The 25,811-nt window shown below is 44.1% G+C and overlaps 1 protein-coding gene across 3 annotated transcripts in view; it reads right to left on the bottom strand.

Annotated features, from left to right (window-relative positions):
* Positions 1-25,811, bottom strand: part of Atp8a2 (ATPase phospholipid transporting 8A2) — a 515,396-nt gene that overhangs the window by 166,836 nt on the left and 322,749 nt on the right. For all 3 annotated transcript variants that reach the window (XM_051195581.1, XM_051195585.1, XM_051195582.1), the window contains exons 26-27: positions 21,681-21,864; positions 18,586-18,696 (exon numbers count right to left, since the gene is read on the bottom strand). In XM_051195581.1, the coding sequence (XP_051051538.1) occupies positions 18,586-18,696; positions 21,681-21,864 (295 nt within the window). The remainder of the gene's footprint in view (positions 1-18,585; positions 18,697-21,680; positions 21,865-25,811) is intronic.

Below are 25,811 nucleotides of genomic sequence, written 5' to 3'. Positions count from 1 at the left end.
GTGTGTTTACAGAAAGTCTGTGACAGGCTCTGGGAGCCAACAATAAAAGCAGAAACTAGCTATACACACTATCTCTCAAAAGACAGATGATCAATTCCACATAATTGTTCCATTAGATTCCCATAAAGCTAAAAAACTCATTGTATGACGTTGGTCAATAGTAAGTTGTTTTATTTTTATTTTTTATAGTAAGTTGTTTTAAAATGCTTGTTTTGTGTGTATAAATGTTTTGTTTGTATATATGCCTGTATGCTCATTGCCTGCAGAGGCCGGAAGAAGGTTAAGATCTCCTGCAACTGGAGTTATAGACAACACTGAGCTGCCATGTGGGTGCTGGGAACTAAACCTCAGTCATCTGAAAGAGCAGCCAGTAATCTTACAATCTTACACACTCAGACATCTCTCTAGCTCCAAGTTGGCCAATATTAAAGAATATGAAATCATTTTTACATGTACTAAACCTCTCAAAATGTGTCTCTACATTTGAACAAGATGTTTTGCCAAAGTCTATAATATTAGCGGCATTAATCATTCCCCTATGGAATTATTATTGATATGCCTCCTGTCCCAAAGGGGCAAATGACAATCTCTGCTATGCAAATGTTCTTCATGCTCTGTCTCCTCTTCTCCTCTCTCTCTCTCTCTCTCTCTCTCTCTCTCTCTCTCTCTCTCTCTCTCTCTCTCTCTCTCTCTCTCTCTCCCCATCTGTGTGTGTACACATTCAAACTGTGTGGTCTTACATCAGGTAGACAAGGGGACTGGTGTCTGATACTTAGGGACCAAGGATGCTTGTGCACAGATGTCATGGGCCATAGTCTGATATGCTACTGAAATTAGTTTTATATGGGAGTCAGAAGAACCTGCAGAGGTCTTCATGTAAAGAGAGCACCTGAGTCAGGTTTTGAAATAAAGGTGGAATTTTACTATTGAGATGTGAGTATTGGTGGGTGCAGCCTTTGGGGTTCATGTGCTTGGATGGACCAAATGCTTTGGTGACTGAAACCTGTGTGATGACTACTTGCTATGTGGTGATAAATTGAATTTGTATCTAGATCATGTCTTGACAAATGTGCTATTTAGTAATCTATACTTTCAGTGTTATATATAAACCGGCACCATGAACTTCTGCTAAGTTACAGTATTGTAGGTTTAAATATTCCCCCAATACTGAGATTATGGTTTTAATGCATTTATAGAAAGCTCATTTACCAATCTGTTATAATTCTGTCATGGAATGATTTAGTTTCAGCCTGCAATAAGTCACTTACAATTGAAAAAGCAGCGAAACCTGATATATAAATATTATATTTAAGTTAGAATACACAAGTGTACATTCATCCATCAAAACTTGATTCTGTGGCCAAGAATGCTAGGGCTGGAGTGTCCTGCTCCCCATCACACACAGCTGCCACGGCACAGCAGTGTGCTCCACCACAGATGTCTACCTTCAGGCTTTAGCCTTAGTAAAGGGAAGATGTGCAAGACAATTTGAGGACAGATCCTTCATGAATTGTAAAGGTTTTCACAGTCATCTTACCCATCTCTAATTATGTCAACCACCCTCCCCAGACTCACCTTTCTGTCTACCCACGGTATACAGATTACCATCCATTCAAATTCTTTTCCACACACATGATTTGATGTAACAGTTTACTGTATGTGGTTCTAACAGCTTGTCCCCTGAATCCCCCTGGGCACACACAGAGCTGGAAGGAGTCCCCATGAACTCACACAGAGCCAAGAGGACTCCATATGGATACACACAGAGCCAGGCTTTTCATTAGGGCCTGGAGTTGTTTGTTCTGCATACAGGTAGCTGAGAGCAAGCCCACAGCCCGTCCCAGCTTCCAGTGCAGCAGATTTTAAGTGATAAGAATTTTTTCAGTCCCCAAATCATTGTTCTCTGAAATGGCCCAGTGCATGGGAGTGAGTCCCTACTCTGGGAGAGCTCATATATTAATGCAGCCATGAATTAACTGTGACTTGCCCAACCCAGGCAGCTCTGACAAAAAGGCTTCTTAGAGATGGTGGGTCAAGAAGACCACACTGACCTTCCTCTGTTTCCTTAAAGCAGAAATTCCTACCTGAAAGAGGTTCTTCCTGAATCATGAAATGAAAGAAAATAAGATCCTGTCAGATAACGAACGGTAAGCTGACCACAGATGACATCTTTACAAGCAAATGCAATGAAACTCAGACCTTCCCAGTCACTTCCTCTTGCAAACCCAAACCCCCTGACCTTGTCCCATTCACATTTCACTATGCTCTGTGAATTCCCAATGTAAGTGATTGACAGGGACTGCTTCTTTGGTACTTTAGAGACCATGTAAAGACCTTGTACTGACACAATCCCATGCTTTTTCTTGTTCATCATGCCCAGCTGGAACCTGGAGGATGAAGGTAGAGCTTTTCATCCCTGGTACTTTTTAGGGTTACAGCTCCCCTGACAGGTCAATTAGATTGCCTTCTACCTTCAGGCTTCAGAGTTTAACTCTTTGCATTATGTAAGTCTTTATAGCTCCTTTGGAGGATTGGCTTTGATAGTAAGTATCTGTGTAAGCACAGTCTTCCTGCAAAGCAACTCGATGGCTATCTTACTAAGTACTTGGAACCATTTAAATAGTCTTTCCCCACTGTGAGGATATACCTAGAACCATCTATAAAGTTTGATGGTAAATTGGACCAAAGGATTACATCAAGGCATGTGGATGCAGATGGTGGATGCTGCAGTCAGCAGTTGTGGACATCAACTTTTCATGGTCCTGTACTTCTCTCCAAAGCACACAGAGTGGAGGATCTTCTTAGAGAGCCGGGCAACGTTTCTCATAAGGAACAGATATCTCCTGGAGGGGTTTTCACTTAGAGGTAGCACCGGTCTTTATCGTGTCTTTACAATATAACAGATCTCTACAGTGCACATCAAGCAACTTGCTTTGATTTTAGTCTGGAGGTTCGTTGTCTGGTACATGTTGCTATTAGTAGCCTCCGCCAGATTAAACAGGGGCCACACTATGAGTGTAAGAGTTCTTGAAATAAAATTAAGAGCTGAATATAAAAAGAGTTTCCACTATTGGATGGAGACGTAACGTTCAAAAATTTTCTAAGCATCTTTAAAATAGATTTAACCAAGGTTGCCTTCCCATGAAGAGTTTAAAATGAAACCACCCTGCTAGTTATATGCTGTTTCTCCTTTTGAATATAATGAAATATCAAGGACTTCATTTTTCAGGGGTTCAGCATGGAAGTTTAATATAACCTTAACATCCCAAAGATGTGCCATTCTGCGTAATGGCCTTGCCCTGAAGCAGCAAGAGTCCATGGGGACATCAGTTATAAACAGCTACACAAACCAGCATGGGTTCTCTAGAATGTTAAGATACAGTAGGATACAGGACCTTCATGGAACAAAGCCTGTAGTATTAAGACAACCAGTCAATCAGGCTGCTAGAAAATGTGCTTGTGCAGCTTGTTTTCACAGCCTAAAAAGCTGTCCATTATTCCTCATGAGACATCAGTAAATGCAAAGCTCCTAGAAGACACAAAGGAATAAACTAATACAGAGAAGCAAAGAAAACACAAACTGGTGACTGCAGCAGGAGCTGAGCTCATCTGATTAGTAACATGGCCAAAAGCCCCAAAATAACAATTAAAAAAAATAGGTCGAGTAAAATGAATGCAGAAGACAGACTGTGATGGCGATTTTGTCTTCCTACCACATTGTGGCTTTCATGACCTGAATGGTCATTTAAACCCAGCTCATGCAGAAGTGTGAAAGTCCACTGGACAGAAGGATGATTCTCAATACCCTGCTAACATGTGGGACACTGCTGAGTAATACTTATCTAGTAGGGGGAGTTAATTTGTAAAACAAATAGACTCTTTCTTGACAGCTGAAGGGCTTCAAACATGTCCTGTGATGCCCTGCCTCATGGCTCCCTATTTCTGTGGTGATGGGCCACTTTTGTTCCTGGAGTCTTAGGATGGTCATTTTGACCTTAATATGTAAGCCAGACACAATTTCTGGTTCCTTTTCTTTCTAACCCCTTTCATTCCAGCACCTATTCAAAAGCATGTATAAATAAGCAGTGTATATTTTCCTCGATATAGAAATCAACATACCATTTTAGCATATTAAAAAATCTCTGAAAAACCACAGAACATATCATCCATAAATCTGGTAGCCGAATAATAGCACATCCTCTCCCCTGACTCACCATTGTGTTTCTTTCATAGGCACATGTATTTGTACCCTACGTTTCTATGGCATAAACATATCACTATTTTCCTTAACAAAGCTTCCTCTTGGTCATTAAAAGCACTGATTAATATTATTTTTAAGTACACACAGGGGCAAATAAAGGGTGGAAGTGCCTATGGTCTAGGTCCTGCTTTGGCTAGAGGGAGGGATCTGACTGTACAGGACTGCTGTTACAGCTTGGTCTGGGGGCAGAAGAGAGGCTGTGAAGGGAGCTTGTTTCGGTACTTTTGTTTCCATGGTTTTATTTCTCTAATTATTTCATATAAGCCTTTCTGTTATTCTGTGTAAATTATCATTCCAAGGTGCCTAAGATGACCTCAGGCTTCATGTTTCCTCCCACTCAGAAGACAGGGGCTCCCATCTGAAAGCTTGGTCTACTAGGCCAGGTGACAGAAGTCCCGGTATCTTGAGGGCTTAAGAGGAATCGGGCAAAGGGGAGGGCATCGGCAGCAGGGAAGGCTGTGTCCACACAGGGGTGCTTCCTTTGGGGCCACCATGGGAGAGTGGAGACAGCCCTTAGAGAGGTCAAGCCCATTCTCTGGTATGGAAACAACTCTTCCTAGTTAGGGCCTGAGCTAGTTTCATACTCTGGGGAGGGACTGCTCACAGAAAAAGGGACTCAAGTGTCCTGCTGTCCTTTCCAGAGGCTCCTGCAGGAGACAGTCCCTGTGGTCAGAGGTACAGTGTAGCCTCATACTGAATGGTTTTAGCAGTACCCAGGTCACAGCCTCAACTTACTCCCTAGTCACAGTCAAATATACTTAAGAAGCCTGAAGTCACAAAGATCACGGGACAGGTGTGGGGAGGCCCAGGAAGGTTCTGCAACTTTTGCCTCAACCTGCCAAGTGCTCAGATTACAGGTGTGAGCTTATATACACAGTTTGAAAAATAGATACATTAGAGAAATATTATAAACTGTATAGATTTTTTAGCTTGAATCCTAACAAATAAATGTGAAGGACTATTTCTCCATCTGCCAAGTTATAAGCAGTCCTCCATTTAAAGGGACTGATTATTTACCTAATAAAATATAAGAAGGCACCAGAAAAAAAAATGAGACTATGTTAATTTTTATCTCTTAGGTAAAGGAGATCTGGGGCAAATTTGTTTACTGTATATCCACAACTATCTTCTAAATATCAGAATATTTTTAAACAATTTTGACATCTTTTATTTGAGACATTTAATAGACACTAGCTAGATTGACCTTAACCCTAAATGGAAAAACAATCCTGTAAGTTTGACATATGGAGTAACAATTATTCTTGTTGTATTTCTGGAAAAAGCTCACTTAAAAATCATCCATTCCCACTAAAAATATACATCTAAAGCAATCTGTGTCAGTGTGCTGACAATCTGTCACACCAGAGAAACCCTTCCAGCTGTCACTGGGTAGATATGGAAAAGAAACTAAATATGCTAAGTGTGGCATGGAGGAACTTATATATAGGAGCACTGGCTTGTGGTTTGTTGTAATAGTCACAATTAAATGTTAAGGAAATATACACAAGACACAAGCATTTTAACTATCCTATCTTTGTAGGTCAAAAAGAACGAGAAACATGAATCTGTGGTTAGGTCAATGGTGCAGAAGAAGATGCCTGCCTGACACCCTTCAACCATATGCACCTTCCCAGAATGGGACCATGGAATGGCAGAAGATGTCCTGTGTCTAGTCACACACTCATATGTAAAGCACTCCCAGACTTCTCTAGCATCATGTTGTCTTACAGAAGGCAGAGTTTCCAAACTCCTGATTCAGAAAGTATTGAAGCAATACTGTGATCACAGCCCTGTTGCTCCAAGGAAAACCCAGCCAGGGATGGGTGGACCATGCTTAGCAGGTCTAACTACAAAGGATGCTGATGGATGTGGGTGACACAGAACATGCTATTCATGATAGAAATGTTGTGTGTATGTGTATGTATGAGGGAGAGAAAAACAGAGGAGAAGGGAGGGGAAGGAAGAAAGGAGAAGAAAGGAATGGAAGAGGAGGGAAGGGGAGAGGAAAGGGAAAAGGAAGGGAGATGGAGGGAAAGAGGGGGGAAAGGCTGGGTTTCCTAACCTACTTCCCCCCAAAGTGGCTTAAATAATGACGGAGTCAGGCCTGGCTCAGCAGGGCTTGCACTAATTCAGTACCAGGTGTAGGGCTGGGACTCTATCCTAGGAAGTTCTTTCTCTCTTCTCTCTCTGTCTCTCTCTTCTCTCTCTGTCTCTGTCTCTCTCTGTCTCTGTCTCTCTCTCCTCCCTCTCCTGCCTCTCTCTCTCTCTCTCCCTCCCTCCCTCCCTTTCTCCCTCCCTCTCCCCTTCCTTCTCCTCTCTCCTCCCCCTTCCTCCTCTTCTCTCTCTCTGTCTCTTGGCTGGTAGCTGACACCTAAGAAGGGCTGTTTGTGTATGCCCTGTCTCAGTCATATGCCCCCTTGCTCCCAGTCATGTGTGTGTGTCTGTGTCTGTGTGTGCACACATGCATGTGTGATGTGTGTGTGTGTGTGTGTGTGTGTGGTTGGTGTGTGTGTGTGTTGTGTGTGTGTGCATGCATGTGTGTGTTGTCTGTGTTGTGTGTGTGTGGTTGGTATATGTGTGTTATGTGTGTGTGTGTCTGTGTGTGTGCATGCATGTGTGTGTTGTCTGTGTTGTGTGTGTGTGGTTGGTATATGTGTGTTATGTGTGTGTGTGTCTGTGTGTGTGCATGCATGTGTGTGTGAAAATAATACAGCATGACCACTGTTAGGTATTTACAAAGTGAAACAAAAACCAGTTTATGCTAAAGTGTAAAAGTGGCAGGAGTTGGAAATGGCCCAAATGTCCTTCAGTCAATGAGATGACCTGTGGCACATCCATGCAATGGAATACGACTTAACCATTAAAAGTAGCAAAGAAAAAAAAACTACTGAAGTTCACAATAGCAAGTGTGAATCTCCAATGCATTAAGCCAGGTGAAAGGAGCCATGCATGTGCAACCCAGTCACACACCATTCCAACAAAGGCAGAACTACAGAGTCAGAAAACAAACGAGCACTTTCTAGGCTCTAGGTGCAGGGCTGAACAATGGCAGCAAAGACACCTGGGAAATAAATATATGAAGCAATGGACAATTCTGTACCAGCCTGTGCAAGCATATCTGGTGAGACGCAGAGAACTGTGCACTAAAAAGGGTTAATTTTAGTGCATATAAATGATATGTTTTTTTTAAATGGTATACCGTACTAATAAACACCTTCAAAAGAATTAAAGAAACCTCTACAGTGAGGCTAACAAGGAGTAAAAGCTTCTAGTTAATAGCTCATGTTATGAAAAAGCAACTTTCAAATTGGCAAGGGGCTGACAAAAAGATTACCACAACACCATGCGGCTTGTTCACAGAGCAGTAATAAACTTCATCCTATAATCCCTGGACTAAAGAGAGGCCAGTATTTTAATCGATATTTTACTGGCAGTCTCTGGAGGTATAAACAACATTTAATAGGATAGATCGGTACTGCCTCCCGTTGGCTTGAAAAGCCAGGCAAGGAAGCCTGTACATCATTCCTGTACCTGGCTCTGCTTTAAGGATGCCTGACCTCTCAGGACTCAAGGAGCAGAAAGCAACCCAGCAACCCAGGCCATCAGTCAGAAAGCAGTCTAGCTGCCTAAGTTGATGGCCAGAAAGCAGCAGACCTAATTTGCCACAACAAACACTTGAGAGGTAAGCTTCCTGATAGGATGCATGTAACAGAAGCCATTTGAACTAATGGGAAAGGCAGCAAAACCTGACACTAGGACCAGGAAATGAGTGTGCTAGCATGAACAGTTACATTGAACTCTGCACAGTAAGTGGGCTTTAAAACATAAGCTGAAAACCACATCTCCCTCCCAAGTTGGGGTGACAAGCCTACTGCTAGCGGGGAGCAGAGAAGCCCACATCCTGCTTGGGACTCTCTATAAACCAGTGCACAGCTGTCAAATGCTGGTGACAGTTTCCACATGGGGATGGCACTCCAGATGCACCAGCCATTTGCATGGTCTCATGCCATGATTGTCAACTCCTGCCACAGAACATGGTCTTTCTGTGTCACGGGCTTTTGCACTACCTGTTGCACAGTTCCCACTCTTGAACTGGGTGCTTTATCATTCCTACCAATGAAATCCACCAGCTCAGAATTGGACCACTCGGGTACACAGGAGCCAAAATAGACAGGCTGGCATGATCAAAGAATCTTTGCTCACACTCTATCAGAATTAATTTTGGAGTGTGATTATGTTCATGTGGTGTGCACATAGGTGTGTGTGTGTGTGTGTGTGTGTGTGTGTGTGTGTGCACGTGTGTGGAGTTGTTGTGGATGCTAGTGTCTTCCTCAGTTGCTTTCTACCATATTTTCTGACACCGCTTCCATGGCTGATGGAGCTTGCTGATCAGCTAAAATGACAGCAAGCTTCAGGGACCCTTGTGTCTCCAGCTCGCCAGCACTGGGATTATAGGGAGTGACACCACAGCTGGCTCTGTGAGGTGTGCACCAAGGACCCAGACTCAGATCTCTACAATGGCTCGGCAAGCACTATAGAGACTGAATCATCGCCCTAGCCCAACAGAATCAGTTTTAAAGGATAGACTGTGGAAATTTTAGGTGAGTTTCTAGTACAGTGGTTCTCAATTCATGGGTCATGACCCCTTAGAGGGTTGAATGACCCTTTCACAGGGGTCATGTAAGACCATCTGCATAGCAGATCTTTATATTATGATTTATAACAGTAGCAGCATTATAGTTATGAAGTAGTAATGAAGTAATTTTATGGTTGGGGTCACCACAACATGATGTAGAACTGTATTAAAGGGTTCCAGAATTAGAAAGGCTGAGAACCACTGTTCTAGTGGAGAGAGAGAGAGAGAGAGAGAGAGAGAGAGAGAGAGAGAGAGAGAGAGAGAGAGAGAAGCCATAAAAGAGAATAATACAAAAGAACTGTAAATTGCAAGAAAACCCACTTAGGAAAAAAAGACCAATTAACGAAGTAAAATTAGTTTAACAAAGATGAAAACCAGAGAATTTTAGGCAAGATAAAAATAGGAAAAGGTAGCAATGTGTTTAAGATATGTGATTAAAATTATTCATTATTCTCTCAAAAGACACTGCTAGACAAATTTAATATAAATTGTGGATTCTCAGTGTGGGATACAGGTCTCTATATGAAAATGATGTCATGAAAGATTTAGGTTAGATCAAAAAGCCATTTCATCAAAAGGGGATACAAATATGTCATACCTCTCTTAGAAATCTCCCATAGTTGAAAACACAAAACAGCAACAAACTAGCAGATGCTTACAAGTTTGCCTTCACTGAGTGTGCTCAATCTGTTTGGTCGGGGTCAGAGAGTCCTCAGAGAAGTCACAGCCAGCTTCTACAATGAAAATAACCCATGCAACAGGAAGTGGAGAGAGCTGGAATTCACGAGGCTTTAACTTGGGAGTGGAGTGAGCCACCCCACACTGCTGGCATGTGGCTTTGTGTCTACCCAGCGCCAGCCAGGGAAGGAGTGGGTACCAAATGAAGCTTTAGAACTATGGCCGAACTCTCAGGGTCCCATGGCCGAACTCTCAGGGTCCCATGGCCCTACAGGTCCTTTACTCAGCTATGTTTTTAAACTTGGACTTAAAAATTATTATTCCAAGGAAATTTAAGCATTTAATAGAGTTTCAAATTCTCCATTTTAAACCCATCAATGTCCAAATATGTGTGTGTGTTTTTTTTAAACGCTGGATATTTATAATGATCCTCTTAGATAAAACAGCTGCAAAAACATCATTAAAAAAAAGCTCACACCGTCACACGTAAAAGGCAGTAAGAGTCTATTTTTATAAAGTTCAAAGCGACTGTGAATCTTGCAGGGGAATCCCTGAGGACGCCTGGATGGCTGTTTCTCTGCCGCTGGGCCTGCCTCCTGTCTGTTCCTACTCCCTCCCCACCTTGTGCTAATAAGCTCCTAACTCTGTGCACAAGCAGCAAGCCACCGGCCTCTCAGAGAACATTGCCAGCACATGGCTAACTACTTCCACAGCCATCTTCTGACTGAAATACAAAACCTCCTGTGTTCCTTATCCAGGCCTCCACTAACTTTGACATCTATCTGAGCTGGAATGAATGCTGAGTGTGAATGGGAAAGACAGGTGCTGGCCTCTCTTGGCACACTGACCTATCCATCTCCTTCTGCCCATTCATTGCTCTGCAAGGCTCCTGCCCAGTCGTCCATCTTAACCCATTTCACCCTGGGACCCTGAAGCTCCAACTCACTACCTCTGTGAAACACCATTTCTTAGAGCAAGCAGCCCAGCCAGTAATCACTCGCTGTATGCAGCTTCAGGACCTCTTCCCTGCATCACATTCTCCTCCAACAGAACAGATCCTGGGCCCAGAGCATCTACTTGAAAACTGAGGCAAGGAAAGTGAACTTCAAAATATTTCTATTTCAAGGTAGTTTCCCCATTGCCCCATAGGAAACCCCTCTGAATGGTTTTTCCCACCAACAATTAACACAAAATAGGAACCACAGGTACTCTCAGACTCTGTAAACTGGGATGCTCTCAAGGCAGCTGGCACTAAGTCTGTGCATGTGGTTTTCTGGATTCACAGTCCCCAGGACACTAGGCTACACTCACCTGCCAATCACAGATGGGAGCATGGTAGTGCTTATCCCAAGTCCCCTAATCTTAGCATCTCACTGGCTGCAGGGCTTCTGTAGAGAATGCATGGTCTGTACATGTAATGGGGTCACATCTCTGATGGAAAGGCCAACAGGTGGACCATCTTCTGTGCCTTTGGATGGTTGCCATGTTCACATTAAGTTCACAGCTGCCCATCTGCCCCAAAACATATCAAGAAACACAGAGCCACCTCTGCCAGGGCAAGCACACAGAAAATATGAAAGCTTAGCTATCAGGAAATTTGTCTTTTACCACAGTGACATTTCTTGTGTTAAAAACAGAACTCTGTGTGTGTGTGTGTGTGTGTGTGTGTGTGTGTGTGTGCGTACATGTGTGTGTACATATAGCACGACTGCACAAACACATTGTTCACATGGGAGTCAGAGGTCAATATTGGGTATCTTTATCACTCACCACCTTTTTTTTTTTTTTTATTGTGGAGACAGGATCTCTTACTGAACCCAGAGCTTATCATTTCAGCTGGACTGTCTAGCCAGCAAGCCCCAGGAATCCACCCCCATGCTAAAATAAGATATGTGTGCCACCACCTTGTGTTTTAGGTAGATGCAAAGGATCCTAGGTCCTCATACTTGCACAGTAAACCACTTCACCTACTGGACCATGTCCCTATCCCCAAAACACATTTGAGGGATCTTTTAGTTACATTCTATTTCAAGAGGCTGGGTCATTGGATGGATTGTGTGAGAATGTGTTGTTATGGCACAGATCATCAACCCTAGAGCCTTGTGCATCCTGGGTAGGCACACTACCGCTGAGCTATATTCTTAATTTCTTTTTTTCCCCATGTCTTAATTTTGAAACAAGGTCTCATTAAACCCACAGTGTAGCCCAAACAGGAATCTGTAATCCTCTTGCCTCAGTCTCCCAAGTAGCTGCAGCTACAAAGCCTAAGTCAACAGAATTGGCTTGGATGAATTCTTTTGTCACTGGTTTAAGATGGCCATTCTCCATAGATGCTGACATTTATTATGTTTAGACTTATTTTACATGTTTAACTGTTTTTCCTGTATATACACATGCGCACTATGTATGAGCCTAGTGCCTGCAGAGGCCAGAAAAGGGTGCTGAATGTCCTGAAACTGGAGTTACAGGTGGTTGTGAACTGCCATGCAGCCGCTGAGAACCAAACTGGGTCCTCTGAATGCTCTTAACAGCCAGAGCATCTATCTTATCTCCCCAGCTCCAGATTCTGGCATTCCAGATTACCCCGAAGTCTTCCACTCAGTGGTGCCACAAAGCTGTGAAACAACCAAAGGATATATAATATAATATAATATAATATAATATAATATAATATATATTGTTTTCAAGTTCAAAAATTCAAAGCATTCATGTCCCAAGATGTTTCGGATTAGAAAGGGCAATTTGTACGTAATTGTAAGTCGTTTTACTTTTTAAATGAGAAGCACAGAAGCCAAGACATTGCTAAGCCTTTCCTTGTGTTCTGGAATATCAGGCTGGTAAGTGGGGGGGGGGGGTGAGGCTTGTTTATCTGCTTGTTTTCAGCTTGCCAGACAGACATAGATCTTCACTGGCCATCATCAGCCAATTTCTGTTAGTTCGGGCTTCATTTATGCCTACTAGCCTCTCTTTCATTCAGTGGTAACATTTTCAGACTTTCATGATGAATTCACAGTCTAGAGTCCCTTATCCTGTAACAGTTTAATTGCCCCCAAAAGACCAAAATGTCTGATATACAATATCACAAGTAAGTTGACAGCTCAAATCCTATATAATTCCTTCATTAATAGCCATCATCACAGATGCTGTCTATATCCAGACCAGTCTTGTCTCCGAGACAATGTGGCGCACCGCTCCTAAGTGACATCAGAACTTACAAAAGACTGGTGTCATTGCCTTCTGACATATCACCTAAATGCAAGTATTGGCGCTGTTATTCTACTAAAATTAATGCGTACTGACTTAAAAAGAATCTGTTTCAAAACTATTTTTCCCAGGGGTTCAGGGAGGTGCTAGGGGTGCACTGTCCCAGAAAATGCTTAAAATGCTGCTGGTGGTTGGTTAAGCTGTGCCTGATCTAAAAACCTGAACAACTGAGTAATGCCAGCTCCCCTCGGGACATATCACAACTGGGTAACCATTAGACCCCCTCAGGACATACCAAAGCTGGGTAACCATTAGCCCCTCTTGGGACATACCACAGAGATGACACATCAGGACTTCAAATATTTACAAGCATCCTTCCCTAACTTCTTAATCTCTAATTTTTGCAGTTAAGGCAAATTCTCCCCATTATCAAAATCAAAGAGATTAAAAAAAAAATCTGTCTCTGGCTTTCGTTTAGAAATCACACAAGGAGATAAGTTTCTTGAGGGTCATGAGTTACGATCCAGGCTTAACATTATGAAAGACATCTAAATTCTCCACTCACTGTCTGCCCAGCATAGTGATGGTCAATTTTTTTAAAATCACATTACCACAGAACTTGCCTGTTGCAAACACAGAAAAGGACTTTTTGGTTTCTTGAAGCCACAGAAGCCCTGCTGGGTTATTAGCTCACATTCCTCCGACACTCATGCCTCCTGGCCAGACATCTCTCCCAATCTTTACTGTTTGATTCCAGTTCTGGAACCCGATGCAGACCCAGGGTTGCCACTCTCCTGCAGGCTCCTAGAAGCCCATCTACATCGAGCTGCGGTCTCCCAGCCCCTAGCCAGTTTTCTTTTGGAGGACAGTCCATCTGGCTGCTGCCACAAACTTAGTGTGTAATTGGTTTAATGCAAAACAAACTCCATGTAAAATTCCATACACTCCACCTTTACACTGCATTACCTTCTACGTGGCTAAGGGAAAAAGCGTTGAGACTCTTCCCCACTTCTAGCCTCTACTTCAATTGTGCTAAAGCAGATCGAACACAAGCTCTACCATTTTAGCTCTCTTAAAGTGCACAGCTCTGGAACTCACATCACTGCACAGCTGCCACAGCGTTCTCCTCTGAAGTTCTTTGTGACCCGTGGGAGGCAGACAAAAATTGAATTTCTTTTTCTAATAAAAATTCAGTTTTAGTTAATAGAACTATACACTAAAAAGGGCACATCTTGCAGCATTTTAGCTATACTTCAGCAGCACTGATTGAAAACCAAGGAAGAAGATGCCAGTGAGGAATGGGCCCCAGCTCACACAGGAGCAGGTAGATGGAGAGAGATCACTGGGATCCCCGGTTCCTGGCAGCTCACTGCTAGTGCTTCTGAGTGCCTCTTCCCCAGCCACCCTGCCAGCCACCAGGACTGGTATTTGTATGCTTCAGGGATCTCATCCTGGCTTCTAGAGAGACAGTCGAGAAAGTGCAAGAACTATGAAGGTGAAAAGTACTAAAATGAGGCACTGTCAAAGGAATGGAGGCAGTGGCTATGTCCTGTTCTTAGTTTTACCTGCTGTGGGGGCCTCAAAGAAGCCACAAGGGCCACTGTTTTGTTCCTATTTTCAAATTGCTTCAACAATAGCCACTTGACATCAATAAGTTTTATATGGTGCGTTCAATGGAGTCTTAGTAGATCTGGCAGCAACAAGTAATCTGTTACACAGACAAAAGTCCCCACATCGAGCCCGTGGTCTGTGCAAGGCAGTATGATGAAATAAACTAACTAGACCAACATCATTCTGGAATAGCTATGGCCTCAGGAATGGGAACAGCTAATCCACAGGGCTTCTTATAGACGCAACTGGAAAGGACACAGATGCTCAATCAATACAGGAAGGGTCTAAACAGAATGTAGGGTATCACACAGTGGGATGGCATACCCAGGGTTTATGTGGAGGTGTGGGCAATGGTTCTCAAGGACGCATACCCAGGGTCTATGAGGAGTGGGCAATGGTTCTCAAGGACACATACCCAGGGTCTTTGAGAAGGAGTGGGCAATGGTTCTCAAGGACGCATACCCAGGGTCTTTGAGAAGGAGTGGGCAATGGTTCTCAAGGACCCTTCAAGCAGAACATGAATTATAGATCATGCTCCATAGCATGATGACATTATCCTTTAAAAAAAATCCATGTGTAACTACAGAGAAGCAGGCAAGGGTAGCTAACATGTAAGTGGTGGGAACTTCCTGCATCCAGAATGCAGCACCCAGAATAATGCATATTTTCCTTGCATGGGAACCCCATTTTTATGGAATAGTATACCAAAGAGGAAGGACCTGTTATGCCACAATTGTCACTGGAAATCTGGATAACATGATAGTCCTCACAAAATAAGCTCGGCCACAGAGCAGGTGCGCACGCACATGTTATGAAAATTGCTTTTAGACTCTTTTAAATGTCTGGTGGTTACATATATCAGAGGGCATTTGGGTAAGTACATGTGACTACTGCAAAGGTTCCTCTGTGAGTCACAAGGAAACCACTTAAGACATGAAAGTCACATGCTTAGTTTGTTCTCACTTAAATCATTAACTAGAACCTTATCTTTAGTAGTTTGTTTTTTATTTGCAAATGAACAAAACTTCCTGCAATAATCTTTGATACTGCAGTTCAAAACACACTAAAATAGCATGTGAGCAGTACCGTTCCACTCTGAATGTTATGTTTGGAGTATGTGCTGGTGTTAAGGCAGTTAACTGGCATTATCTGAGTGGGCACTCTGGTCATGAACCAGTCACGGGTTTTATTCTCTTGGTGTCTAAATTTGACCCTTCCAGAAATCCTAACCAGAAATGGAGACACGTAATTGTGGAGGCTTTTACATTTTTCAAAGATTTCAGAGAGAAATGTATGGACAAGCCCTTTGCAGTAGACCGTTTATCAACTCTTAGCTGCAACTGGTCATTTGAGGCACTCACTCAGCCCTGTCAGGGCCCCATTCCAAGCAGCTTTTTGCAGACAGGCTAAAAGGGTGCTCTACTAAGATTTAGCCTACTTGAAGAAGAAAAAGAGAGAGACAAAAGCAAGATAGTAGTTGTAAATGACTAAGGAGTGCCCCTGAGGGGTGCTCTGGGAAGCAGAAGCTTTGGAGCCCCATGTAGAATGTCTTGATAAGAAGTCTAGACTATCAGCCATCTGCTGGTGGTGAGGAAAACCAGATTATAAAGACGCTGTATAAAGCCAACAGCTATAGGGACAGAGTGCTGGGAAACTTGGGATGGTGTGTAGGATCCCAGCTCCCTTTATGCTGCCCATGCTATTATCTATGCCCCCAAGTGACACTAAGGAGTGACTTCTATCATGTGTGCCAAAAAAAGAAAAAAAAAAAAAAAAAAACAGAAAAAAGAAAAGAAAAAGAAAGAAAGAAAAAACCCCAAAAACCTAGCAGCTCTCAGGAGAGGGCAGACATTTCTAAATTCCAAAAATGAGAGTAGTAGGAAGATAGTGATAGCAAAATGTATGACACCAACATCTACAAGGATCTGAACCACCCTACCTTGAATCGTATAGGAATTACATCTACAAATGCCCCTCCAGTCCTGCTATGTATATACTTGCTGTTCACTGTAAGCAGGCAGGACCGCTGACAAAAGACTCAGGGTAGAGAGAATGGGCCAGGCTGGAGGATGTTAGCTGCCAGGTTTCTTCTAATCATTTGTAAGTTTCTCTTAAGGACCAGGGCTGCTCCCAGCACACTGGGATACTGGGTCAACTAGACCAGCCATCCTTCATGCAGAGGCAGCCACACTCCAGCTCACAGAGCTCAAAGAAACTGCCCTTTATGCAAACCAGCAAAATGCTGTTTTCAGATGGGTTTGAACATGGACGCACAGGCTGTTACTGTCCCACTGATGGACAGCCATGCACTGTAAACAAACTGCATGGCTTGGGAAAACCCCTGTCCTAGTGCAGTTACTTGACAAGTGGCATCAACCTGTACGTGTGACCTGAAGGACTCTTTAGGAAAGAGTTAACGTGCTGGCAAAGTAGTAGTTAGTCCCTGTCACAAAATAGTAAGCCACTTGCTTGAGCTGGAAGTTTTAGGAAATGGAACTGGGAAAAGTCAATTTCTCCCTTAGTTATTATTTTTCATAAGAGGTGAAGAATTACATCATAATAAAATGAGATATTAAAACAGAGGCCACATTAATTTCTATTGCTCTAAAGATAGAATTCCACCCCTTTTGGTTCCCCCCAGCTCCCCTCCCCCCCCACCACCTCCTCTTCCTCCTCACCCTTTCAGACAAGATCTCTTGCAGCTCAGGCTGATTTGGAACCCACTGAATAGCTGAGGCTGACCATGAAACCCCCATCTTCCTGTCTACCTTCCACGTGCTGGAATTATAGGCATGTATCACCCTGTATGCTAAAACCTTTTAATGGCCACGTTTAACTTAACTGCCCCTCATTGTCATTGTTGTTATTATTATTTGGTGTTAGCACTGGGAACTGAATCCAGGACTTTGTACATGGTAAGCAAATGCTCTACCACAGAACCCTATTCCCAGCCCTCCTCTCTTCTAGATACATTTGGCAATCTTGTGCGTCAAGATAGCCTCAAAGACACCCTTTTATAGCAGGGCTGTTCTCAGGAAGGAAGACCAAGAGGCCAGTTCCAAACAGTGAACACAAAGCACCTCCTTCACTCTGGGGCCCTGAGCTCTACCCGGCAAGCATTTGTTCTTCTTATAAATGAATTAGCATCTTGGAGAATCGTAGGCCTGTGCTGGTAAGCATTTGTCACCTTGACACAAACTGCAGTCATCTTGGACAGGGAATCTTACTTAAGATAATGCCGCCATCAGATTGGCCTATAGGCAAGTCTGTCTGGCATTTTCTTGACTGATGATTGATGAGGGAGGGCCTAGCTCACTGTGGATGGTGCTACCCATGGGCAGGAAGTCTTGAGATATGTAAGAAAACAAACAGAGCAAGCCACAGGGAATAAACCAGTAAGCAGCCCTCCTCCATGGTTTCTGCATCAGTTCCTGCCTTCAGACTCCTGCTTTGAGATCCTTCCTTGACTACCCTCAGTGATAGACTACAGCTCATGAAGATGAACTGATCCTTTCATTCTTGTTGCTATAGGTCACCATTTTATCACAGCACCAAAAACCTAACCAAGATAAGGACACCAGAACATGAACTCAATGTAAGATTTTAAATGATCTTGTCAGTTTCCTAGATGTCTCGACTTACACCTTTGTCACATGGACCTTAGCATCCCCAAATCCCAGGGTTAGTGAGGACATGTTCAGTAAACAAAAGATTCTATGACAAACACAGCGGAGAATCAGACCTGTTCATGCAAGGAAAGAAAGACACAGGACAGGCTGTTTGGAAATGTCTCAGAGCCACCCAGAAAGATGTCACCTCTATCTTCTGGCACTGACCACATTGGTCTCATTTCGCCTTGGCAAGATAAAGGAGGGAATGGCAGCAGTATCCTTTGCCACCACAACTGACACAAGCTAGTGGCAAGGAAGAGGAACACAGTGACAGGCAGGGGCAGGGATCTTGGGAGCAATGCATGGATGGACAAAGAAGAGGGGTTGTGCTAGCCCTGGCTATTTATTACGAGACTCGAGGTACAGCCAGCTTAAAGGAGACTGCATGAGACTAATCTTAGTAAGACCCAACAGTATGTTTATCTTCAGTTTTCCATTAACAAGACCCTTCGTTAAGATGGACCCAATGTCTAAAGATGTCCTCTGCAGAGGCCTGTCTCCTTAAGGGGAGGGATGCTCCTTACCTCAATGATGTAGAGGACCACATTCTTGTAGAAACAGTAGAGGATGCACTTGGTCACCCGGTTGTAGCTCCAGGCTCCATGAACTAAAAGCAGCTTCTCCAAGTAGGAAAACTGAAAAGGGACAGTGACAAAGTTCAGAGAAGCCTGTCATCAAGGAGTAAAAGACACATACTGTCCTTATGAGCAGAGAACAGACAGGGAAGGGGAGGAAACCAGACTCTTAGGTGGCCAATAAAATGACAACAAAACAAACCAAGGAAAAACAAAAACAAAGCCCGCTCCCCTGAGGTGGGGCTCTCAGGGCAGCTGAGAAGGAAAAATCCCTTCAACTGAAGTGATAGTTGTTGTTCCCAAACCAGTTGCTGGACCATCACTATGAATGCTGTGGAACTTGTCAAATTAAATGCCTTTCAGAGCCATAATTCCGCAAAGAAAGTGACTATACAAACTGTAAGAATAGCACACTGGAGTGGGACACCTCCATAAGATCCGGTCACAACTTCCATGGTGACCATAGGAGAAGGGACACTCACCCAACAAAGGGTTGATTCAAGAAGGGTATGCACATGAATATAGTGTTCTTTCATTTTGTTAGCTAAAAGCAATTATATTTCCCATACACTACAGAGGCACCTGGACAGACTTATGCAGGGACACAGTTATAGAGAAACACAGATATACAAATGTAACACACACACACACACAAACACACACTCCACTTCTACATCATGATGTATTTCTTTATCTTCTACTCAGAGTACCTGGCTGTGCAATCTGGGGCAGCTGACTAGCTCTGGGTAGAAGTGATTTAAAGGTTTTTGTAGTCTGAGACAAAGCCACAGTATTCTGATAGCATATACCCTAAATCAACTGTCTCCCCAGAGTTGTTCAAGACAGACAACAGCAGGGGCAGATAGAATGTTCTCTGGCAGACTAGAGCTGAGGGCTGTGGACACACACTATTCCACACAGTCCCTCTGCCTAGTTTAGGGGACCAATAGTGGCCAGTCACCTGTCCAGCAGCTGATGTGTGTGCAAGCATAAGGCAGATAGCAAGGGCATGAAACCAGGGCTCTCTGTCCACTACCAGGCTTTCTTAGCATCTTTTCTTTACCTTGTAGGGCACTTCATTCAAAACACAATGTAAAGAAATGCAGCTACCCATATCAAAATAATAAAGAACCTGGTGCTAAGTGCAACCAGACATGGTTATCCCTTCAGTGGGGCAGAGGAACTCCCCCAACTGGTGGTGTTTCTGGCATGGTAATTGAGGAAGAGACAGTTTAGAGTCTTGGGCTTGCCACAAACTCAGCCCTGAGATGACAGCATGCCTCTGCAGGATACTGAACAAGGAAATCCAGGCATGGGTTTCAGTGGCTACCTTATGTTCCTTTGGTAGAGGTGGGTACTATCCTGGAGGGCAAAGAAAACCCCCCGATGGACTTAAAAGGCTCTGTGCCATCCCTCTCAGCATGCCTCCTTTTAATAAAAAGGGCTATTTCGCCTTTCACATCCTACCCATGTGTAGCTTCAGTAAGGAATCCTTGCTCCCTAGACAATCTAAAGAGAAAAGCAGACAAATATTTGCCTGTAACTCCTAGGAAACCTCTTAAGTTCCCTTCCAACCATATGATGTTATAACTCAAGTATTTAATAATGCTGGGGTGTATAACATCCTCAGTTGCTGACAGCAGACAGGAAGCGTGGCTCCCATGGGCCTCTGCACAGTTGACTCGGCAAAGTAATGGAGCAGGTGTGTGTGGCAGCCCCCAAGTTCACAGAGGTCTGCTATTCTCTGATGTTGGGCCTATGCTCAGCCCTGAGGCCAGTCATTGGGAGCGCAGGACCTTCAGATTTCTCACCTGCAAAATCAGAATGCCTACTGCCTATTCCAGGAATCAGCTCAGGGATTTGACGTCCACAGAGAAACAAAACTGACTTATTCAATTTTCAAAGCCACGTGGTCAGGGTAATTTCTTGCTGCATTTATAGAACCTCAAGCCAGAAGGAAACATGAGAAGTGATCAAATAGAGCTTCCTTCAGGGATGGGGAGCCCCAAACACGGCAGAGGACCAGACCAGAGCCCCGAGGCTTGGTGGAAGGCTGCTTTCTATGTATGCATCTCCTAATTTTAGCTGAAAAGGTGACAAAACTACTGTTCTCGTAATCATGCAGTTAGGGTTAACATGTTCTTCAAAAGCCTTTCCAGGGAATCAGGCAGTGTGTGGCTGGTGCTCCACAAATACAGGCATTTAGCCACATGATTCTACAACTGGGTGTCTGGGAGAAAATGCTGGTATTTCCTGGGACTATACTTCTGGATGACCTACCAGGCCAGACAGCTCAGATATTCCCTAGAAGTCCTGAGGTTGACTCCTCTGGCAATCATGAAGAGTTAGACATTTCTTAGATTCTTGGAGCACATGTGAGGTCACCAGGAAACACATCAAAGCCAAAAACCATGAAGCATCAAAACCAGGCTGGTGACACTCAGTTTCAAGAATGGACCAAACTCAGCCTGGCTGCAGGAGGTTGCTTGCTACTGACCATGAGTCATATGGCCCCTGCCCTCTCAGCTCACCTTAGAACAGGGGTCCAAGAGGGTTCCTAGCCATGATTGCCAAGAGGGGGAGTCTGTAAGTGACTGCTTTGTTTTGGCTTTAACCACTCACCTAGAGTATGCCAGCACTTCTGGAAGAAGGGAGGTCCTTTAGTGAGAGACTAGCAGAGAATGGTACTCTAAGAACAGCTGTTCTTCAGTGAAGGACACACACACACACACACACACACACACACACACACACACACACACACCAGCAAGAACAAGAGTAGAGGTTAAGAGAGGTTTAGGGACCAGTTTAACCAGGAAAGGCACATCTTTGAAATGTCAGGTCTGTGGGCAGTCCCACCTCTGGCCCAAGGAAACCCAATCCAGAGAAGGGGCTTCAAACAGTTGAAGACCCAAACAACAGAGACACCAACAGGCACTGGCAGTTAATCTAGATGTTGCTTTCCCCAGGCGGGCAGAGTCCCTGGGCTGAGCTCTAGGCTGTTTCCTGTGCCAGTTACCATCACTGGGAGAAGGAAGGCTAACCTGTGCAATGGCGTAATCTGAGTTGTTGGTGGCCTGCATTCCCTCATTCCCGCTGATCCCGACCCCTACATGGGCTGTCTGGATCATCCCCACGTCATTGGCGCCGTCCCCGATGGCCAGGGTGATGGCTTTCACTCGCTTCTTCACAACATCCACGATCTCAGACTTCTGCAGAGGGGACACTCTGTGAAAGAAGAGAGAAGGAGGGAGTGAGGACAGCAGGCACCTTTCCTGAGGGGACAGCTGCAGTGCACAGGCTGCGATCAGAGGCAGTTACCAGACAACCTCTGTAGCACGAATTCTCATTGGTCTTACTAATAAAACTCAGAGTCAGATATGGGGTAAATGCTGAAAGCCCGGAGAAGTAAAGGAGCCAGCCACTAGAGAGCCTTCTTACATCTACTGAATCCTCAGACTGAAGGGGCAATCTTGTCCCTAAAATCCTCATACTGAGTGCTATCTCTATGAAACCTCAGACTGAATACAATGAGCTTCTGTCTCCTCCCGCCTTATAGTCCTTCTCCACCTAGCCATATCACTCCTGTCTCCACCCCCCTAGTGCTGGGATTAAAGGCATGTGACACCCAAGTACTAGGATTAAAGGTGTGACTCCCAAGTACTGGAATTAAATATGTGAGTCACCATTGTCTGGTTCTGTTTCTTTTAGACTGGGTTAATCTTATGTAGCTCAGGGTGGCCCTGAACTCACAGAGATCTACCTGCCTCTGCCTCCTGAATGCTGAGATTAAAGGTGGGTGTCAGCACTGCCCAGTCTCCTTGGCTAACATGTGACTAGCTCTACACTCTGATCTTCAGGCAAGCTTTATTTGTTAAAAGTACAAACAAAATATCACCACATACCTCCAAACCCAGTGCACACATTATACGCTCACATGAGAAGAAGCTTTGAGAAAACAAGAGTTTGTGGCTTTCAAGTGTTTGCCAAATTCATGGATGCAATGCTTGTCTCTAAGTCAGCCTAAAACGCAGCCAGTTGGCCATCCACTGCTGAGTGGAGCCAGTGGCAAGCAAGCCCTCTGGGGCTCATGGGCACAGCTCAAGACCAAACAGATTACCTAGCTACCAGGACCTGTGATAATGTCTTCCCAATAATCCAGAACACTGGAAGTGCCTCCCCACACTCCTGTGCTGTGTTATGCATCCTGTACAGGGTTGGGGCTGGCAAGGGAAAGTTCCAGAGAATTATCAGAAAGAAAAGAAAATGGGCAAGGCATGAGAAACCAGAACAATAGGAATGAAGATTCCATCTATCTCTACCCAGAGATGATGATGTGTTTGCCAGACAGCCAGGGCAGGAGTCTGTGTCTGCATATTCCCAGGCCTGAGGTCTTTTGCTACTGGAGGGGCAGGAGCACACACAGTCCAGAATGGAAAGACCAAAGCACCACCTGCCTGGAAAGATGGGAAGTGCCGAGATGTCAAGATCCCTCCACACTCTGGGAAGAGACTTTCTATGGACCAAAGCACCAATGGTGCTTAATGACCACAGTGCAAGCCCTATGACTGAGCAGCATGAAAAGTGTCACTAGCATCCCAGGGCTCCAGGGCTGAGCTCTTTTAACCCCGAACTGGTAGACCATTATTTGATTTGGGGTATTTTCAAGTATAAGCTCCCGAGTCACCTCCAGAGGGAGATGCAAAGGCTGCACTTACACATGGACTGTGTGTAAACTAGATCAACACTCAGAGACCTGCTTCCTTTTTTTTTTCCTTTTAAATAACGTATCTTTATTTTGTGTGTATTGGTATTTAGTCTGAATGTATATTTGAGTGATAATGTTAGATCCTGGAGTTACAGACAGTTGTGAGTCTCTATGTGGGTGCTGGGAATTGAACCTGGGTCCTCTGGAAGGGCAGTCAGTGATCTTAACTGCTAAGCCAGATCTCCAGTCCCATGACCTGCTTCTTAAGAACTGTGCCACCTGGCATGACTCCCACACTCAAGGACACCCTGGGCAGACCTGGAGCTGCAGCTTCCTGGGTCTATATGTCACCCAACTGAGAGGGAGTTGGCCTTTTATCAGGTGGTATAGAGAGAAAAGGTATCACCTGGAGGCTGGCCACTTCATGCTGAAGCAGGGCTAAGAGGACTAGGGACATGAAATAGGGAAGGAGCTAAATAAAGCTAGAGTGTTGCTTGAGTTAATAGTTGTTGGTTTTCTATTGGATACTATAGTTTGGTTCTTAAGGTGTCCTACAGAGGCTCATGTATTAAAGGCTTAGTTCCTAGGTACCAGAAATGGTGGGGCCTTTAAAAGGTGGGGGCTGTGTCTGGAGAGATTGCTCAGAGAATAAAGAGCACTGAGGTTGATACCCAGCACCTATATTGTGGCTCACAACTGCCTGTAAGTCTAGTTCCAGGAGATCTGATGCCATGCTGACTTCTGCAAGTGTCGGGCATACACATGGTGCATGACATTCAGGGAAAGCACTCATACACATACAATAAATTAATCTTAAAGAATTTTTAAATTAAAGAAAGACGGAGCCTAGCAGGAGGTCTCTCAATCATCAAGAAGAATACGATGGAATGGAACCAAGTTCCTCCTCTTTCTCATTTCCCCTTCCTAGCCTGAGGTAAATGTCTTTGGTCTGCTATGGAGTCCCTGCCTGGAGCTCTGCTACACCATGGGCTCCAGAAAGCAAGGATGATTAATGATGGAGTGAGAGTCCCCAAACCCCCCAAAACAAAACAAGCAACAAAACAAGAAACCCTCACATCCCAAAACTTTCCTTATAGTAACTAAAAGCAGGCTAAAGTGGCCAATAGGATTGAGCTGCAAGTAACCAGGTTTGTTCAGTTTGACTCTGGGATTTGACTCTGCAGTCATTCGTTTAAGCCTATTGCAGTGGCTGGCAGTACATTCTACAACTATCCAACATCTGTCTCTTTCCAACTACTGAAAGCAAGGGGTAATATAAAATAAATATTACCCTGGCTGGCATTGTAGGAACATGAGATCCTCATCAAGGATTTATTATGCTCTTACACTGTAAGGCCTTGAGAAAATATAAGTCTAGCACGTGCTCAGGGTTCAAAACAGATGCCAACTGGCCAATTTCTACAGGATGGACTGGGCACCATCACACTCCAGCCACATCACATGGAGCACTTGATTATGCCAAGTTGCCACAGAGCAGAAAGCAGCTCTTTCCTAATCTTAATTTGTGACCTGGAATCATGCACCATACATAATAAGCGTTCCCAGCATATAATGCGTTCACCCCATAAAATAAAGCCCCAGACCACATCTGAGCTAGCAAGGTGCTTGGCACACTTCTGTAACCAATTTTGGTGTGTTATAAATAAAAACATAAACTCTGAAAGCTCCATCAACTGAAGAGGTAGGCTACATATATAGAGAACATAATAGATTTGCAAATGAAGAATGCCCTCTTGAGACTTAAAAAAGGCCCAGTGCCCCCAGGGCGTCTCTTTGTGTGTGTGTGTGTGTGTGTGTGTGTGTGTGTGTGTGTGTGTGTGTGTCCTGTCTTTTTAAAGCTATTTTCTCAAGTTACTTCGAATATAATGCTTAAGTAAAACCATGGGTGGGTGCTCGCACAGAATTGATGTCACACATTAATTTACCTGAGTTATAAAAGCCCTGGCCAGAGTGAATTTCCCAATCTGATCTTTCAAGTTAGTAGAAGTGGACATAGCAAATCCCTTTCCTGCAGAGTCACCTTTAAGATGGGGCTGGGCCTAGATTATGGACTGGAGTACAGAGCTCCCATGATCTGGAGGGGTTGAAAAAGACTCCTTCCAGAAACATCCAAGAGAATGCCAGGCAGACATGGATATCAACCAACTAACCAGATTTACTTTATACTTTCATTAGCTGACCCCAAATGATTAGTGATGCTCAGGGGATACACAGGGACCAAAGCCATCCACAGACCCTCATTCAGAAAGCCAGGGAAGGGCCTGTGTTGCAGTTTGAATGAGAAATGCCCCCCGCTGACTTATGTATTCAAGCACTTGGTCCCTGGTTGGTGGCACTGCCTGGGAGGGCTAGAAACCTTTAGGGAGTAAGTCACTTGGGCCAGCTTTTGAGTTTTGTAGCCTGTGGCCCCACTTCCTGTTCTCTCTGGCTTCCTGTGTGTCTTTGG

Source organism: Phodopus roborovskii, unplaced genomic scaffold (assembly GCF_943737965.1).
Source record: "Phodopus roborovskii unplaced genomic scaffold, PHOROB, whole genome shotgun sequence".
NCBI lineage: Eukaryota > Metazoa > Chordata > Mammalia > Rodentia > Cricetidae > Phodopus > Phodopus roborovskii.
Note: the sequence above shows the minus strand (reverse complement) of the source record. Positions and strands in the feature narration are given on the sequence as shown.